This window comes from Oryctolagus cuniculus, chromosome 1 (assembly GCF_051225735.1).
Source record: "Oryctolagus cuniculus isolate XC-2025 breed Fujian yellow rabbit chromosome 1, ASM5122573v1, whole genome shotgun sequence".
NCBI classification, from domain to species: Eukaryota; Metazoa; Chordata; class Mammalia; order Lagomorpha; family Leporidae; genus Oryctolagus; species Oryctolagus cuniculus.
Genome location: NC_142867.1, coordinates 57,143,240 through 57,162,768, shown reverse-complemented (window position 1 = coordinate 57,162,768; position 19,529 = coordinate 57,143,240). Strand labels below are relative to the sequence as shown.

Genomic DNA, 19,529 nt, shown 5'->3' with positions numbered 1-19,529 from the left:
CATGCCGGCTGCTGCTGCAAAGGAGCACACCCACTGGAGAAGCTGGACCAGATGGGGTGCCGGCCTCGGGTGCACCAGAACAGCAGAGCAGGAGAGGGAGGTGCAGTCCACGGCCCGAGAGATCTGGGCACCTCCTGTTCTCCCGAAGGATTCCCGCCAGCTAAACCACCCTGCCCGAGAGAAAAGACCCATAGGTACTGGTTTAGAGGCTCTCCAGACGAATGGTGAGTCGCTGTCTAGTCATCCAAACAGGAAGTCCCACCTCCACCAGGCAGGAGAACATCTCACTAGCTCGGCAGTGAACACGAAAAAGCAGTCAGGAGTCATCAGGTGTTTTAGGAAAGCCTCTGATGTGGAACAGACACAGCAAATCAAACAGGGGGAAAGAAACCTGGAGGAAACAGTAAACACTACAAACGAGAAGTTAAACTCTTGCAACTAATTTCCTCAGGGAGGGAAGAGAAGCACCCAGGAAATAAGAACAAGTTCTCAACGCAAAAGACTGAAAGTCAGATTAAAAAAAATAGGATTTGAAAACAGATATGAACAAAGAATCCTGTAGAAAGATTAGAAGAGAAAAATGGGCTGGCGCCGCGGCTCACTAGGCTAATCCTCCACCTAGCGGCACCGGCACACCGGGTTCTAGTCCCGGTCGGGGCACCGGATTCTGTCCCGGTTGCCCCTCTTCCAGGCCAGCCCTCTGCTGTGGCCAGGGAGTGCAGTGGAGGATGGCCCAAGTGCTTGGGCCCTGCACCCCATGGGAGACCAGGAGGAAGCACCTGGCTCCTGGCTCCTGCCATCGGATCAGCGCGGTGCGCCGGCCGCAGCGCGCTGGCCGCGGCGGCCATTGGAGGGTGAACCAACGGCAAAGGAAGACCTTTCTCTCTGTCTCTCTCTCTCGCTGTCCACTCTGCCTGTCAAAAAAAAAAAAGAGAGAGAGAGAAATGAAGGACCTTCTAGAAAGAACAAAAATACAGAGAAAAGGAGGGAAAGAGAGAGTAAATCCAGGAATTACAACGGCCACTGACAGGCACGCCAGAGAGAAGCAGCAGGGAAGATAAAGTGAAGAAATCTGTCAAAGAAAAAGTACAAGGAAATTTCCAAAAGCCGAGGAACCTGACTGGCCCCACGAAGGTACTCAGCACCACGGGCGGGCGGAGTCCCGCAGTGAGAGTGCGAGCGTGGAGCTCCAGGTCACCAGGGACGAGGAGACCTGAAAACCTCCAGAGAGAAGCTTTCACAGGGTCACACGACGCATCGAGAATAAACACGACTTGAGACCCTTCAAAACAACACGGCATGCCTGGAAATGACGGTGTGCTAACAAAACTCTGCTGGAACATTCTTCCTAGCTCCGACGGCCACACCGAGCAGGGCTCTGCGTGAACGGCGAGGGCAGAAGATGAGGGCGTTTCCAAGCGTGCACAGGTTTTAGGGTGCACGAAACAAGTCCTCGGCTGCTCTGCAGGGCCTGCCTCCAGCCAACAGGTCAGGCCAACTGGAGCTGGGTAGAAGCCTCAGCAGAGGCTCTTAAAAGCAGAAAAATGCATTAATATGTTACCTGCCATATTTAAACATAATCAAGTGGGTTTGAGAGCTCTGTCAGAAGTGTGCAAAAGCATGAATGAAAACTAAGAAACTAAGAAGACACAGAAAATACAAGAGTAGCATATGCTATGACGCAAGGCGAGTCATAGGTAGGTATTCACAGCGACAATAGCGTGAACACACAGGATGGATTTGAGTTGTGATGCAACTGCATCCGGGGTATGGCAGCGAGGATGCCTGTGTGTGTGCACCAGGGTAGGCGGAGCTGGGAAAGGTCAAACCTGGTCATCCCTGGCTGGGAGTCACAGGCTACTCTCCGGGACTGACACACAGGAGACCACTGCACGCACTTCGCTTTTCAGCAAGTTGGGGGAAGGGAGCCTCTGGCAAACCGTAACTGAAAGTTATGAGACACTGATGTACTTCATTATGAGCGATAATTCGCTTTTTGAAGTATTCATATGTATGATTTTGATTTAATACAATTAAACATAATAACTTTGAAAAGGCTCCGGAAAGTTACCTGCTTGGTAACCACAGATGGTCCCACATCCAACTTGACTATTAAATCCAGAAGCTGACAAGAGACAGGTTTGCTCTGGTCCAGCCCGTCTTGTTCCAGAATAACAGTGTGTCAAGGGCTCTGTCTGGTTCCCACCCCGCGGCCACTGCCTCTACTGCTGCTCCTGTCCCCGGCCCCATTGCTGGACCCGCCCTCCGGCCTCCCCAGGCCCTCAGCCAGCAGCTGCTCCCCTCCAGTCAGCTCTGGTGCCATGACGATCAGCTGGGCCAGAAATAGAAGGCTGGATGGGCACAGCCCCAGACAGCCAGCCAGGCTGAGCCTGGGCTCCCCAGAGCGCCTCCCGCGCTCCGGTCACCTGGAAGGTGGGAACTGACGCTCACAGCCCACCCACCAAGTCCCAGGTGCTGGACCCCCACCCCTTGGCCGTTTCCCTGTCTGAACTGAGCTTCCTAATAATCCTAGGAGGTAGATTTTTAAAGAAAGACCAAGAGACAGAGGCGCAGGGCAGTCTGCCAAGTGTCACAGGTAGCTGGGCAGCCCGCGGTCTTTAACCTGCTTATTCTGACAGCCTGGCTGGGGTCTTGGATGGTGATTAGGCAGCAGCCGTGGGTGAAAAACAGACACACCCTGGCTCTGCTCGCCCCGTGGGGCTGATCTGAGGGCACAGGTGCCCCACGTTCAAGCCATTTGCAGTGAGCGGGGCAGGGGAGCGGCGCCTACCCATGAGCAGCCGTCGCTTCACTCGCTTATCCCCGTCGGCCACAGACGTGGCGTTGCTCTCCATCCCCTCCAGCGCTGCGTCCTCTCGCTCTACAACAGAAGCCAAAGACCACAGGGCTCGGACCGAATGAGCCGGGCTATTTACCCCCTACACAAATCCCAGCCGTGAGAACAAGGTAGACTATTTGACTCTCTTCACTCAATCAATGGGTGCTGTCACAAGAATCTGCGGGAAAATGTAGCACATTCAATGCCGCAGATCCTTAGAAACATAAAATATGGCAAGAGGTTGTGAAGTACCCGCTACCAACCAAAGAGACATCAGGGCATGCCAGCTTCAGATTCGCTCCGAGCCCCTAGTCCAGGACAAAGAGAGCCGTGGCCCTAGGAGCTCCCACGGTGGAGCTAGCAGGGGGCACCCGCGAAGGGCAGGACGGGCCTCCCACGGCTAACTCCAACCCCACGCCACCCTGGGCCCTGGGACGCACTGTCCCCATTTCAAGAGCACCTGCTTCAGGAAGGAAGGCAGGGCTTTCCAAGGTTGCACAGGGAGGGGGCCTCCACCCCAAGGCTAAGACCACGCCCACGGCAACAGGTAAGCCAGCATGGGGCCTGTCTGGGCGCAAACGCACCAGAATCACCAGCATTTGATGCTACACACCATTAAGGGTTAGGGCTAGCGTTGGGGTGCATGTTGGTGTGGAGGTTGGGGTTGGGGCTGGGATTGGGGTTGGGGATGGGCAGGCTGGGGCAGGCCTGCCCAGTATGGTGGTGACCACTCACCAAGACAGCTCCTCCCATCTGTGTGCATCTTGTACTGCGGATGGCAGCTACACTCTGGGCCTTCAGCTGTGTCTTCACAGGAGTGCTGGCACCCACCGTTTCCATGGTTACAGGTCACTGAGAGCAAAAGGGATCGATACATAAAGCTCGGAGCTTTCCGCAATCAGGGCTGTGCTTGCTCCAGAGGAACTGGAACTTGGATTTTCATGTCGCGAGAATCTGAGCACCTAGTCCGTGCCAGGCGCTGTACATAAAACAGACAACGCGGATTCAGACCCCGCCATGTCTGGCTAAGCAGAGCTGTACAGGAGACAGAGACGGGAGCAGCGAGGGAGATTTTCACAGTTTCAGGGGAATTAAACTGAGATTCCAACTACTGCCTTGCTCTACCCTAGAGAAGTTTTCCTATAATCCAGCTGCACTGGGGCTTTGGGAAACACCACAGTGCCTTATGTTTGGAATAAACAGACCATATTGAAGTCATCCGTTCACTGACACATCCGGGTTTCTCGCACCGGATCCCACCTGGATGAGTTTGAAGGGAAGATAATCAGAAGAAACGATGACTCTTCGCCCACAATTAATGCTACCTTAACCAATAATTATGAAGACCACATACGAACGCATTGATGACAGGCCAAAAAAATGAAAAAGCCGACTACAAAACTATCTACTCATCAAACAGCGAACAGTGGTTACCTCTGGCAATGGAACTGGGAGTGAGGAAACCACACGTTTGCTTTGTACACTTTGGAGTGTTTGAATTCTTCCACAAGCCTTTGTAGTTTTTCTAATTAAGAAGAAAACCTAATTACATATTGGGGATGTGAGAAAGTGGTCTGTGGCGATAGCTATGCAAAAAGTGCAGGTGCCTGGGCACAGCAACCAAACGGGAATGCCAGAGGACCCCAACAGCTGGTCACGGGTGCGGTTCCTTCTTTATTATCATTTTTATCATTTTTTAATAACCATATCATTTGAGTAGCGACATCTCTAAAACATTTTACATTTTTAGAAGTCAGCGGGCAGGTGTTCCACCTCCAGCAATGCACACCTGAGCGACCTGAGCAGCAGCCCTGGGCAGCCAGGCTTTCGGCTGCCCTCCGCCCAGGCCTGGAAACAATAGGGAGGACCTCCGGCTGCCCAGTGGTCTCCTCCTCTCTTAACTCTTGGCTGTGAACCACGATGGCTGGCAGACTGTCCATACCTTTGGATTGCTCAAGGGAAACCTCCAGTATTTTTTTCCGCGTAAACACTGGTTTCGGAACACCACTCGCTACACTTCGTTGGAGTTCCGTGATCATAAGCATTGCGTGATAGCGGCATCCAGCTGGTGTCTGCCATGCGTCCACTTGTTCATGGAGCCAGTGCATGGGGGGCACATCCCATGCTGGACTCCAGGGGGAGACTAAGAGGCAAAAGAGGCACAAGGCCCCTGCCAGGGGGTAGCTCCTGCCTGGGAGACACAATTCAACCTGGAGTGTCACGCACTGTAATTGAGGAGTTAAACAAAGTGAATTGGGAGCCAAAATACCAAACAGCTGCCCTGAGTGAGGTTGCCTGGGCAGGCACTGTGGGCGCTACAGCGTGGTGGTCAGGCAGGCGGCTAACTCGGTGTGAAGACCTCGTGGCCACTGCCTGCTGCTGTGACTACAAAACTGTGCCTGTTCTGCTCAAAATGAGAAGGGCAATCCATAGCAGGTGGGGTGGTTCCTGCAAGAATTTACTGGGACATGCAGCATCTTGAGACAGGCCTGTGCGCATAACGTGGCCTTTGGGGAAAGACTTTATCCTGGATTTGAGGTGAGGTTCACCAAGCCAGGGGGGCAGGAGGGCTCGGAAAAGGATCGGAGGCATCAAAGAATGGGAAAGGCAAAGATTTTAACCTCTGGAGAAGGGAGGCAGCGGGGCTGCGAAAGGACACAGGGACCAAGGACCAAGAGCTGTGGTTGGCCAGATGTGACAACGTGGCTTTATTCAGAGGGCACACGGAGCCCTGCCCCCAGCATTCACACGCCTGACTCCCGGATTTCATTCCCTCCAGGTGAGGCCCTTTTAAAGCATCTCTGGCCTTCCCTGTGGGGAACTTCACTTGTGCAGTGGCCAGTCTCCATGCCACTGCCTCCCTGTTGCTGCTGCTGCTCCCAGGCCCTGCCACAGTGTTTCCGAAGCCAGGCTGCAGAAGGCAGTGTCCGGGTGTGTTCCTAGCAGGAGGGAAGGTCATACTTACAGATGCAGTCTCTCTGGTTCTTGGCCAGCTCAAAACCAGGCCTACACTCGCAGGCGACACTGCCCCGCGGCGCCTCCTTGCAGATGTGACTGCAGCCATGATCCTTATTCATGCAGCTCAGGCCTTCTGCAAGACAGCAGCACGCAGCAGGTGACCAGGCTGTGATGAAAACCCCGAGTCCCAGCGTCGCGGCTTGGCCGCTGGCATTTCTGGTAGCCCCCGAAAAGAATGTCATTAAAATCAAGCTGGTTTAATTAACAGAGATGTGGAAAATTTCTTATATCATGAAGGAGATACAACGTCAATTTCCCTAAAGAGGCAGAAGCCCTTGCAACTAGCCGGAGCTCTCTCCTGCGTGTGCTGACCCCAGGAACCAGAACTCAGACTCTGACCTCTGCCACGTCTTCATACATTGGCTGATGAAGAATGCAAAGGGAAGGGCCAGTGTTGTGGTTAGCAGGTACAGCCACCAACTGCAGTGCCAGCATCCCATATGGGTGCCGGTTTATGTCCTGGCTGCTCCACTTCTGATGCAGCTCCCTGCTAATGCTCCTGGGAAAGCAGTGGAAGATGGCCCAAGTGCTTGGGCCCCTGTCACTCACATGGAAGACCCAGATGAAGCTCCTGGTTCCTGGATTCAGCCTGGCCCAGCACTGGCCCTTGAGGCCATCTGGGGAGTGAACCAGCAAATGAAGATCTCTTTTTCTCTGTGTCTCTCCCTCTTTATAATTCTTTCAAAATAAGTAAATAAATAAATCTTTTTCAAAAAATTAAGAATGCAAAGAGGCCATGAGACTTCCTAAGAATGCGGATGGGGCCAGTGTTGTGGCCCAGTTGCTGCTAGTAACGCCCACATCCAGGCTGCTCTACTTCCAATCCACCTGGAAAAAGCAGTGGAAGATGGACCAAGTGCGTGGGCCCCTGCTACCCATGTGGGAGACCTGGATGGAGTTCCTGGCTCCTGACTTCAATCCGCTCCTGGCCGTGGCACCCTTTTGGAAGTGAACCAGGAGATGGAAGAGCTCTCGCTCACTGTCTCTCTCCCTCTACCTCTCTGTCACTCAGCCTTTCAAATAAATAGATAAAATATTTTTAAAAGAAAGGTGCAGATATAACAGTGACAACATCCAACTCTTTTTTTTTAAGGTTTATTTATTTATTTGAAAACCATAGTTACAGAGAGAGAGAGACAGACAGAGACAGATAGAGTGAGAGAGATAGAGTGAGAGAGATCTTCCATCTGCTCGTTTGCTCCCCAGATGGCCACAAGGGCCAGCCCTGGGGCAGACTAAAGCCAGGAGCAAGGAGCTTCATCTGAGTCTCCCATGTGGGTAGCAGGGGCCCAAGCACTTGGGCCGTCTTCCACTGCTTTTCCCAGGCCATTAGCAGGGAGCTGGATTGGAAGTGGAGCAGCCCGGATGTGAACCGACACCCATATGGGATGCTGGCACTGCAGGAGATAGCTTTACCAGCTATGCCACAATGATGACACCCAATGTCTAACTCTAGATGATAATTTTCAAAAGAATTCCAACCCTTCTCTCCATCTCCACCAAATCCATACTTGGGAAGTGAGTGTGACAACTGCATTTTGGCAGAGAGGTGCCAGGGACCTCTGTCACATGACCGCCCTGAGTGAGTCCCTCCACCTCTCCCTCTGCAGACTTGGCAAAGCTCTGACTGACAGCATCACACAACCACAGCACACAACAGGGCGGGGGGCGCCTGAGGGAGGGGCCTCCTGCATGTGATATCTTTCCAGTGAACAACACATCCAGGGCTGGCCCAGAGCCGAAGACAGGAGCCAAGAACTCAATCCAAGTCTCTACACTCGAGCTGTCACTGCTGCCTCCTGAGGTCTGCATTAGCAGGAAGCTGCAGTTAGAAGCAGATGCATTAGTCAAACCCAAGTACCCAAGAGGACAGAGGCCCCTTAACCGCGAGGCCGAATGCTCATCCCTGAAACCCGTCCTTTGGGAACTTGCTGCCTGCCTGCGCTCTGAAGGAACTGATCCTCGGGACACCTGCCGCATGTGAGCCGCAGTATCGGGGCCTGTCCGTGTATTGCACAGTCCGCATTTGTGCAAGGCAACTCCAGAACAGGGACTCGGTTCCCATTGGCTCTCTACTAGCAAGACCCCATCCAACACCGGAAGCTGTGCCACTCTGAGCATGAGAGTCCAACACTGTCCCGTATGGGTCCCCTGAAGTCTCCTCTCCCCACCTCTCACCACAGAGTCACTGACCTCTGCTTAACCAGGAGAGTTGTCCGGACACAGTGGCCATTCCAGTTCCAACAGGCAGCCCAATGGTTAAGACGTGCCGCGCTCCCCTGAGTCTCTCTTGAAACCATTTTGCTTTTTATCTGGCAATTATGAGTCGTGTGCATTCCAGCACTCAGTCTGCTGGAGGTCACGCATGCCAAGGGCCGCTGCCAGTAAACACAGAAAGAGGCTCGCAGACTGGTGGGAAGCTCTCCTGCTTTCTCTGGCCCAACTTTCTGAAGCTGTTATTATCTGCTCCCCGGGGCAGCGAGAGTGGCCTGTGGAGGGCTCAGCGTGCACTGTGCTTGTCTTGGGCTCTGCAGAGCAACTGAGATGACCAGAGCAGGAACAGGCTAGGGCAAATACCACAGGGCCCCAGAAAGGGCGGCAGTCACGCCAGCAAAGAGCGCTCCCTAGACGGGTCGGCTTCCTGAGCATCGTCTGTTTCACTCTGGTCCCGAGTCTGTTAAGACATCTGCAGGGTGACCTTTACCACCTCAGAGCGATTTATTTACGCAACAGATATTTCCTAAGAAGATCCAATGCCACAGGGATTCGGAGACAAGTCGCCCCCCCTTGCTGCCCTATCAGATGGAGCCAGACTTGAGGTTACCAAGAGGCGACGGAGGCTTCACTGCTCTGGCATGCTGCTGCTTTCTCAAGGAGCGACCCCCGTCTCCCCAAGCAAGGCCAACTCCACACGAGGCCCCCGTGAGGGGAAGCACGTGGATCTGCTCCAGACTGGGAGGAGCCCCGCGGAGGTCCCAGACACCGGCTTGGCAGCCACGTCTAGAAACACTGGAAATACCCCACGCTGGCGCTCCCCAGGCCCCGGCTTCCACTGAAGGATGCTTCTGGAAACCGAAAATGAAATAAAAATAGACCTCAAGGTGGGGCTGAGCGGCATTTCATAAGATGGGACACCACCTTCCCCGGCCAGCAGGACACCGCCTAAACATTTCAGAGCAGACGAAACACTAGCGGAGGAGCGCTCACCATGGCGGCCTGAGCACCCGGGAACAGAACAGAGGCAGGCTGGGGTGACCGCTGCCCTCCAGCCCACCCCACCCGCACACGGGGTCCCCAGCGGGGCTCAGGGCTCTCAGGACAGATGCAATCCCGTGCCCCAGCTCTCCTTCAGAACCGGCTGCCAGGACCCCCGTGTGGAAAAGCACTTAGTAGGTAAGTATTACCAACAGCAGCAGCAGCACTAGAAAATACTAGTGCCTCGCTGGCCTCCTTTTAAACACTTTACCCTATGTTACTATGGTTCCTAAAGGTTTAACGAGGAGCACACAGGGGAGCCCTGGAGGAATGGTGGGCAGAGGCTGCCCGCTGGGAAAAGGGAAGGTGCCCCTTACAAACCGCTACGATCTGCTGGCTCCCGTGGCCAGGAGTTTGCCAAGCAATCAGGTGGAAACATAACCAAAAATCACAGCGAGCGCTTCCAGGCCACGATGCAGATGCTTGGACTGTGGTTTGAGTTCCAGACAAATATGCTCATTTTAAATACTCTTTGGGGGATCCAAAAATGTCTGAGCTGCAGAAGGTTTGGAGAACTCTGCCTGCGGAAAGGCGCTGCCTTGGTGTCTGCTTCTGCTACAAGGAGCCTGCGTCTCGCACCGGGCTGGGGCCTGCAGGAGGGGAGGGGCTGGGCTGGGCGACCATCCTCCATGCCGCTCTGTGAGTGGGGGATCCACACGGGGGACGTCCAAGCATTGGCTTTGCCTATAGGTGCCCCCCCCAACCAACCCCCGGCACCTGAAGAAAAGGGCAGAGGGGCTTCCCCAGCAGCAACTTTGAGCAAGCAAAAAGGGGATGCCCTGAGACTCGGCCCACTCTGCGCCACTGGTATCTTAATTCACCGCCAGCTCCATCAAGCACAGCTCGGGCTGCGCGAGACCCCGGCACACAGCACGGCCTCCAGGGAACCTGGCAGGGAAGTAAGACCCGGCTGCCGCTCTATCAAGGCCCTGCCTGCCGGCCTGAGAAACCACGGGCTCGCCGGCAGTGTGGGTTTCACTCCCCGGCCCCTAACACTGAGAATGCACAAACTCCAGGAGGTGACAGCCATCAAAGCCACCAACCTTGATTTCTCTTCCAGTTCTTCTTAGTCCTTAAAAAACCATTTATTCTAATGAGGTATAAGGTATGAGACATTATTCTTGGAAAATGAGACAAAAATCATCTTCCAAGGAGTGGGCCTGTGGCTCAGAGGTTAAGATACCAAGGGGACTCCTGTGTCCTGTTTTGAGCCCCTGGTTCGAGTCCCAGCTCCTCTGCTTCAATCTAGCTTCCTGCTAATGCATGCCCTGGGAGGAAGCAGGTGGTTCCTTGGGTTCCTGTCACATTTGTAGGGGACCTGAACTGAATTCGGGTTCCTGGCTTTAGCGTGGCCCAGCCCTGGCTGGTATGGGCATTTGAGAATTTAACTGGCAGATGGAAGATGTCTGTCTGTCTGTCTCTCTCCGTCTTTCAAATAAAGTGAAAATAAGTAAATAAAACTTTAAAAAAGAATTTCATGGGGAATTTCATTGTGGAGTAAGTAGTAGGTTAAGCCACTGTCTGCAATACCAGTGTCTCAAATGGGTGCCAGTTCAAGTCCTAGATGCTCCACTTCTGATCCAGCTCCTTGATAACGCACCTGGGAAAGCTGCAGAAGATGGTCCAAGTGCTTGGGCCCTCCCACCCACTTGGAGACCTGGATGAAGCTCCTGGCTCCTGGCTTCGGCCTGGCCTAGCCATGGCCATTGTGGCCATCTGAGGCATGAACCAGTGGATTGCTCTCTTTCTCTCTATCACTCTCCCTATCTCCCTTTCTCTTTCTCTATAGTTCTGACTTTCAAATAAATAAATAAATCTTCTTTAAAAAAAAGAATTTTATTTTTTAAAGATGTATTTATTCATTTGAAAGTCAGAGTTACAGAGACAGAGGAAGACACAGAGAGAGAAAGAGCTTCCATCTGCTGGTTCACCCCAAAATGGCCAAAACAGCCAAGGCTGGGACAGGCAGAATCCAGGAGCCAGAAGCTTCATCTAAGTCTCCCTAGTGGGAGACAGGGGCCCAGTACTTGGGCCATCTTCCGTTGCTTTTGCAGGCACATTAGTAGGAAGGTGAATCGGCAGGGGAACAGCTAGGACAAGAACCAGCACCCAAATGGGATGCCAGCATCACAGGCGGCAGGTTAACCCTCTGTGCCACAACGCCGGCCTCAGTCTCATTCTTAAGTTACAGGAATGAGTAAGCAGCGCATGCCTAAAGGAGTTAAAAAGCCCGTGTTTGGTCTCTTCCCTGAAAACAGGCAGCTTCAGCCCTGGGCAGCTACAGCCACCTAGAAGGGCTCATGGGCTTAAGCAAGAGCAGGAAAGGATTGAAAGGCTGCCGTTCAGTTAAAAGTAACTAAAATACTGGCCACGTTATCTCCATCCCAGGGACCCACTAAAATAAGAAAGGAATTAAGAGAAGGGGTAAAGTCAAAGCCTGGAGAATGGAAGGGTGGCCACGGAAGAGAAAAGTCCCTGCAAATTGATGGAGAAATAGCCCGGCCCTGGCGCAGGGAGGGGTCCTCGGACCCCTGGAGCCCCACAGGCTCAGCTTCAAAAATGCAAAACCCTAGGGGAGGCCAGACCTGGCCAGGGGCTGAGAACAGTGTGCACAGGAAGTGTCTACAGGAAGGACCTGGGGCCAGGAGCGGTCGCCACTGCCCAGTGGTCCCTTTCTGAAAACCTTGGCAGACCATCATTCTGTTCCTCCCGAGACGGCGGTCACGTGTGGGACATACTCCATGAAAAGGCCAGAGTCAGAGGCTGCTGGAGTTGGGAAGGATCCCGGGGCACTCCCAGTCCAACGCACTGGGTCCGCCGGGTGAGGAGACGATGTTGGCGGCGCCGGCGGTGGCTGCCCCGCCGCAGAGTCTGCACTAACTACTTCCCTATCCCATGCTTCACTGTGTACGCATGTGGGGAGGGGACTCCCAGATGCCGCTCTGACCCCCGCACCCCATCCCGGGTGCCCCGGCCAGCCGCGGGGCCGTGGTACCTTCTGAGCGGTGGATGCACGTGTGCTGATTGTCGCTCAGGAAGAACCCCTCCTTGCAGAGGCACTCGTAGCTGCCCAGGACGTTGAGGCAGGTGTGCTGGCAGCCGCCATTGTTCTGCAGGCACTCATCCACGTCTGCAGGAGAGAGGGTCGTCAGGCTTTGCGTTGGGGACAGTCTCAGAGCCCCGCCCAGTCGCATATCGCAGAGACCCCTGCAGAGCAACACGGGCTCTCCTGTGGTCCTGGCATCACAGAAGTGCTCAGAATTCACACCCCAGGGCCCAGAGACACTGGCCCAGCTCTCCTGGCCCCGGGCCACACTCACCAGGCCGGGGCATGGACGCAAGGTGGTCAGTGCAGTCAATATTATTGGGACACCTTCTCTTTCCTAAGCATGTGCTGGAGGGCACAGCAACAGAGCAGAGAAGGAGAAAAGCTGTTTCCTCTGGGAGCCTGCCCTTCTGTGGAGGGAAAGAGGCCGAGACACAGAGGATTCCGACAGCAGGTGAAGGTGGCATAAGGAGAGTGGGCGACTTCCAGCCTGGCCGTGTGGCTAGGGTGCTCTGGGAAAGCTCATGAACGATGCGCCCTTACAGAAGAGAGGGGATCGCCAGCTGCGAGTCGCTCACCTTGGCTGAGCAGGGGTTCACGGAGGCACCTTACAGGAGATGCAGCTGGGAAGACAGACCGGGGTCATGCCGAAGGATCCTGAGACCAGGGGAAGCCTACTTGATTTGTCTGGGACTTTGGGCCACCGGGGCAGGGGAGACAAGGGCAGGCCCCACTTTGGGAGAAAAATAAGGAGGCAGCTGAGGGTGGGTAGGACAAAGGGAAGGAGAGGAATGGAAATCCTGGGAGCCCACTGCACACATGCCCCTGAAATGGCCGGGCCAACACCAGGAGGGGACGGAACTGGGGCAGGCAGGCGTGGAAGGAGACGGGGGTGGGACATTGCTAGACCATGTCAGATGGAAAGCTGACATCCAGCGCTGGGTACAGAAACAGGGATGGAGATGTGGTTGTCCCCCCACCCCAGGAAGGCGGGGGCTTGTCTGCAATGCTGACTCAGGGCTAGGTCCACCGACAGGGAGAGAATCCGGTTTGTAAGGGTGACTTTGAAAACCACTCACTTGGAGTTGCCAAATGAAGTGGTGGATGCAGACAGTGCCAAAGGCAGGGGTGTGGGGGTGGGCAGAGGTGGAATCCTGGAGGATGCCTGGCCAGGGAGGGGGTGGAGGACACAGCAGGAGCCCCAGGAACCCCAGAGAAGGAGGCAGCAGAGAGGCAGGCAGAGAGCAGGTCCTCCCTGACCTGTCCTCCCGCACCCACTCTCTGACACCTGTGCTCGGCTGCTGGCACACGTTACCCGGCTGCAGTGTCTGTGGGGACAGAGAGCACAGCGGGTGCTCGCCCCCGGTCAGGCACGCTCAGCGCTGCCAGAGCTGAAGACTTGGAAACTTCAAGAACACTCTCAGACACAACAAAGGCTCCCGGAGAAGGCTGATATCAAAGCCATTTGCGTTCTCCAGCCTAATTTCTCACGTGCCTATCGCTAGCTCCCGGGCGGGTTCGGAACAAGAAAATTCACATTTAAATATCTGTTATCTGGTTTCAAGCTTCAGATCTTGCAGTCATCTGTCCTCCCACACTACCAAGCAGATGCCTGACTAAACTGATGGGACTCAAGCCATCCCCCCAAGCCTAACAAACCGGCTCTCGTCCGTGCCAAAGAGTCAAGGGAGCGCATTCCAGAGGGTGAGCTGGAGCACACCTGGCGGGGGCGCCCCACAGTGAGCGGGACAGGCCTGTTCCCTCAGCGCGCCGCATCCTGGATTGGCTGTGAGCCAAGGGGTGCCCCTCTCTGCGCTGCCACACCCCACCCCTGGCTTAACCCTCTGTTCCTTCTCTGCACAGCCACGGGCAGGGCTTCATTAGCCCTCTGTGCGGAGGACTACCGCTGCCCGTGTGTGTGCCCACCTGCACAAGCACAGATCCCAGGCGGGCGGGTTCCCCAAGGTTGTAAGGCAATGGCCATCAGCCTGGCTGCAGGCGAGACCCCTGGCGCCTGGAGGCCACCTCCAGACCTGCGGATTCAGCCAGTGCTGGCTGAGGCCTAGGCGATGGTGGTGGGGAAACTGCACAGGTGCGTCTAAGGTACAAAGCTGCGTAAATTAGGGCAGCTCCAGGTGCTCCGTGAGTAGGAAGTGGACACAGGGCAGGTGCAGGTGCGGCAGGGCAGCGCTCGGTTTGTCAGGCTCGCAGGCATTGCGGGTCTTGCATTGAGCAAGGCTCAGCGCCAGAGCTAAGCGGTGCTCATAGGGCTGCTATGGGGGCAGAGGTAAGTGAGGCTGTGGTGGGGGCAGGGGGCCGAGCCAAGAGAGGGGTCCTCCCCGAGAGGCAGGAAGGAGTGCCACCGCCCTCTCAAGTCCGACTGGCAGGGCGTTCTGTGGCTGGATTCCCTGGGCCCTTCCTTCCGCAGGCTCCATAGCCGCTGCACACACGCACAGTGGATGCTCAGGGTCGCTCCGCAGGGCAGATGCCGGCAACCACAAAGAGACCCCAGGAGGGCCCAGGGAGCTCCCACTGAACATCTATGCCTGCAGAGCAATCGAGGCAAAGGCCTCCAGATTTCCAACGAGCAGGACTCAGCCCCACCCCACTCACCCGGCCCGGTCCTAACCCTTGGGGGCTTCTGGGCTTGCTCTTTGGAAGCTCACACTCCCCGCACCGCCCACCTCCACCCCGGCCATGGATCAGAGCACAATGGTGGTGAGTGGTCCTGCTGCCAGCCGGGAGTCCTCAAGATGCCCCTGCTGGCAAATCAGAGGGAGCTTCCCCCTGAAAATGGAAAACAAACAAAACCCCATACTGTCTGCCATCAAATTACCTGCGGAAAGCCATCTCTCTTTTCTGAGAGTTGAAGTCCTCTCCATCTAGTCCTGCTCTCAGATGTGTGTTTTTTGATCTCAGCTGCCCAGGGAGCCTGCAGAGGGGGCCACGGACCCTGCAGCCCCCGTCACCCCTGGCTGATGGCTGAGTGGTCTGGGCACCTGGAGCCCGACCTCCTCCACAGGGCACAGGCAGGAGAGGAAGGACCCAGTCTGGCAGGGTAGAGCCCCAGGTGACACTGACGGGCATCAACGCTACATCAGAGTTGAGTCCATAATGGAATTGCTCCCTTCAGGCACTATAGACCCCCACACTCAAAACACAGGCCTTGCCTGCACTTTAGCATCTTTCATGGCCATCTCAAAGCCTTTGATCAAGTGGCCATTCCGGCTGCCCCTTGGCTGGCCAGGGGGACATCAGCAGGCTTGGAAGGCTGAGTGGTCCCCACACGGGGACCTGGAAGCTCAACCACAGGTAGGCTCACCAGCATCAAAGGTGTCTCTCATGCCAGCCTCCTGCACAACCGCCTACACCAAATACCTACCGGCCGGGTGTGCTGCACCCTCTGAAACCACCCAACGCAGCCCCTTCCGACAGCTCGCTGCTGCTACGCAGCGCTTTCCAGTGCTGGCACAAGCAGCCAGCGCAAACACACCCTGCAGCCCTCACTCGCAGGCTGAAACCCCAGCAGGGTGCTCACAGAAGTTTTCCGTTTGATTTTCTCTCTTTCAAGAAACAACGTGGGCACCGCCCTGACTGTGACCCAGGCACACGTCCGCAGCCTTCTGGGGAAGCAGTCTGCCTCATCTCCCAGGGAACTCACAACGGCTGTGAGTCAGGGACCTTCCCATGCCAGAGCAAAGATCTCAACGTGACAGGTCGGTGCTCGAACATCAGCAAGGAGTCCTGACTGTGTTCAGCCTCCTCCTTGGACTGAGGGATTTCCATCAGGACGGACCACATAAAAGCCTAAACTTCTCTGACATGGAGCAGAAAGGCAAGTCTCTGGCCTCCTTCTGCCTTCACACCAGTACGTTTTCTACTGAAGGCAAGAAAGGGCTGAGGGTGCTGGGGGATGGGTGAAGAACTGCCCTTCCCTGCTCTCCTTACCAAGACAGTTGTGGCCGTCATGAGCCAGCATGAAGCCATCAAAGCAAGTGCAGCGGTAGTTGCCCGGCATATTCCAACAGTCGTGGACACAGCCTCCGTTGAGCTCATTTTCACACTCATCAATGTCTGAGGAAAAAAGAGGAATAAACCAGACAGGCGCTATTTCTTTGCGGTGCAGACCCAAGCCTTTACCTTTGAATGAGCCACGCACTTCCAGGAAACTGCCCTGCAGATGCATCCCCAACAGCAGGAAGATAAATGCACCTGACGTTATTCAAAGCAGCATTGTTTGTCTGTGGTTACATAATGCTGAAAACTAACGAAATCTGCATACGCAGTTAATTATGGCATATTTGCTTGATGGAGTACTATACAGCTGTAAAAAAGATCTTGGAGTGATTTCTAGGACATTCTAGGACATGGAAACATTAAAATGTAAAAGAGTATCTATAGTATGCTACCTTCATGAAAGAAATAAGGTTGGAGGTGTTGGCAGACCTCAACAAACGTTTCCTAACACTTATATGGAAACACAAAAGACTAAGAAAAGTCAAAGCAATTTTGAAAAAGGAAAACAAATTTTGGAGACTTTGTACTCCAAAGCTATAGTTTTCAAGACAGTGTGGCATGGGCATAAAGACAGTCAGATAGATCCATGGAACAAGGCTGAGCGTGGTGGAATTAACCCTTGTATTTATGGCTAGTTGATGTCACACTAGAGTGCTAACACACTTCATTGGGAGAAATGACAACTTTTGCAACAAATGCTTCTGTGATAACTGATATCCATGTGTAAAAAGATGACTTTAGACCTTTCCCTCAAACCATACACAAAATATCCACTCAAAGTGGACCAGAGACCCAAATGTCAGAGGCAGAGGCAGAAAGCTTCTAAGAGAAGACACATGAGAAAAAGCATTGAGACCTTGGTCCAGGCAGATCTCTTTGCAGCAAAAGTGAACACATAATCCATAAGTTAAAAATCAGTAAGTTTAACTTTCTTAAAATTAAAAACTTTTGCACTTCAAAAGAAATTATTTTGAAGAATGAAAAAAGCCATGGGTTGGTAGAAAAAAATGCAAATCATGTAATTCAGGAAGGATGTACAAAGAGCTCTTACAGCTCAATAAGAAGACAACTGACTCACTTTTAAAATGTGCAAAGATCTAAAAGGGCATTTCACCAACGATGAACTGCAAACAGCTAATGAGAACACCAAAAAATGCTCAGATCCATAAGGGATTAGAGCAATGCAAACTAACACCATGAGACAGCATCTCATGCCTACTCAAAGGTCATAAAAAAAAAAAAAAAAAAGACAGACAGTAACAAATGTTGGCAAGGCTGTAGAGAAACAGGAACCCTCAGACATTGCTGGTGGGAACAAATAACACAGCCACTTCAGAAACAGTGTGGAAACTTCTTTTTCTAAGTGCACAGTATTATTAAAGCGTTCTTAGTTATGCAACCATCACCACCTTTCAGCTCCATGAGTATTTTCATCTTGTGAAGCTGTAATTCTATAACTCATTAAACAATAACTCCTCATCTCCCAACCCCAGACTCTGGCAACCACCAAGCTGCTTCTTGTCTGTGGGACTTCAGTGCTCATATGTGAGGAATCACGCACTGTTTGTTATTTCCCTTAACACAGTGTTCCAAAGGGCCGTGCCTATGCACCACGCAGCAGGCTCTCCGTCTTCTCCACGGCTGAGTAACACCCCAGTGAGGCAGGTACCGCCTTCTGCTTCTCCATTCATCATCAGGTGGGCACTTGGACTGCTTCAGCTTTTTGGGGACTGTTGCATAATGCTGTGACTGCTGGTATATAAATATAAGTATTTCTTCAAGGCCCTTCCTTCGATTCTTTTGGGTATATACCCACAAGCGGACTTGCTGGGTCATATGATAGTTCGATTTTTAATTTTTTAAGGAACCACAATACTGTTTTTCATAGTGGATCCTCCACTTCACGTTCGCACCCAAAGCCTATAAGGTTCTAATTTCTCCTCTCCTCTCTTATTATTGTCTGTGTTTTTGGATGGTAGCCATCCCAGTAGGGTGACCAATACCTACAGTAGTTTTGACTTACATTTCCCTGCTTATTAGTGACGCTGTGCATCTTTTCACGTGTATCTTTTCAGAGGAATGTCTATTCAAGTTATTTGCCCATATTTGAATTGGGTTTGATTTTTAGAGTTTAGGAGTTCTCTATAAATTCCAAATGTTAATCCCTTACCAGATACATCATTTACAAACCTTTCCACTCAGTTCCCGAATGGCCTTTATATTATATTGGTATCATATTTTGTTGCACAATTTTTTTAAGCTTTCATGAAGTCCAGTTGGTCTTTTTTCTTTTGTTGCCTGGGCCTTTGGTGTCATGTACATCCAAGAAATCACCAGTTTGGCAGTTTCTTTGAAATTAAATACAGGGTTGGGGCCGGCGCTGTGGCGTAGTGGGTAAAGCCTCTGTCTGCAGTGCAAACATCCCATATGGACACAGGTTTGAGTCCCGGCTGCTCCACTTCTGATCCAGCTCTCTGCTATGGCCTGGGAAAGCAGTAGAAAATGGCCCAAGTCCTTGGGCCCCTGCACAAGCATGGCAGACCTGGAAGAAGCTCCTGGCTCCTGGCTTCGGATTGACGCAGCTCTGGCTGATGTGGCCAACTGGAGAGTGAACCAGCAGATGAAGACCTCTCTCTCTCTGCCTCTCCTCTCTGTGTGTAACTCTGACTTTCAAATAAACAAATTTTAAAAAAGAAAAAGAAATTAAACACAGGGGCCAGCATTGTGGTGCAGAGGGTTAAGCCACTAATTGTGACAGCAGCATCCTATATCCAAGCGCCAGTTCAAGCCCCCACTGCTCCACTTCCAGTCATGCTCCCTGATAATGCACCTGAAAAGTAGTGGAAGATGGCCCAAGTGCCTGAGTTCCTGTCACCCACATGGGATACCCAGATAGAGTTCCTGGTTCCTGCTCCAGCCTGGCCTAGCCCTGACTGTTATGACTACTTGGAGAGTGACCCAGCAGCTGTAAGATTTCTCTCTCTCTGACACCCCACCTTTCAAGTAAATAAACTAATCTTAAAGGGAAAAAAAATAAACCTACATCTGCTTATTTGTACAAAGAAATATAAAAAGAATAAACCAGAAACTTTAGACATAGGTGACCCACAGGAAAGAGAGTGCAGAGAGTGGGTGACGGGCTTGAGGAGGGAACAACACATCTCTGAGAATACCTTTCTGTATTTGCCTCTTAGAACCAAGTACTTTACGACATCCATTCGTGCATACATCCATACACACAATCAACCAGGAAGCCGGGGTGGGAAGGGACAGGAGAAGATACAGAAAAACATGGAATACAAAAAGAAATAAAACTGTATTATAAATCAGTAACACAACCACTCTGAAAAGGAG

General features: G+C 53.0%; 1 protein-coding gene and 1 long non-coding RNA gene across 7 annotated transcripts in view; one reads left to right on the top strand and one right to left on the bottom strand.

Moving 5' to 3' along the window:
* SCUBE2 (signal peptide, CUB domain and EGF like domain containing 2) overlaps nt 1-19,529 on the bottom strand; it is a 71,837-nt gene that overhangs the window by 43,974 nt on the left and 8,334 nt on the right. For 2 of the 5 annotated variants that reach the window (XM_051824145.3, XM_051824154.3), the window contains exons 3-7: nt 16,107-16,232; nt 12,108-12,242; nt 5,805-5,930; nt 3,575-3,691; nt 2,792-2,881 (exon numbers count right to left, since the gene is read on the bottom strand). In XM_051824145.3, coding sequence (XP_051680105.1) covers nt 2,792-2,881; nt 3,575-3,691; nt 5,805-5,930; nt 12,108-12,242; nt 16,107-16,232 — 594 coding nt within the window. Of the gene's footprint in view, nt 1-198; nt 348-2,791; nt 2,882-3,574; nt 3,692-5,804; nt 5,931-8,050; nt 8,299-12,107; nt 12,243-16,106; nt 16,233-19,529 lie in introns of those variants that run through there. The other 3 variants (XM_089329143.1, XM_089329135.1, XM_089329138.1) reach the window with 3 other exon arrangements.
* Nucleotides 8,668-18,461, top strand: LOC149128409 (uncharacterized). Of its 2 annotated transcripts, none has more exons than XR_016231669.1 (2): nt 8,668-9,250; nt 17,761-18,461. It is a non-coding gene; the product is annotated as an uncharacterized LOC149128409 (long non-coding RNA). The 2 variants fall into 2 exon arrangements; XR_016231668.1 differs by lacking the exon at nt 17,761-18,461 and adding an exon at nt 15,730-16,644 and having other exon boundaries at nt 8,860-9,250.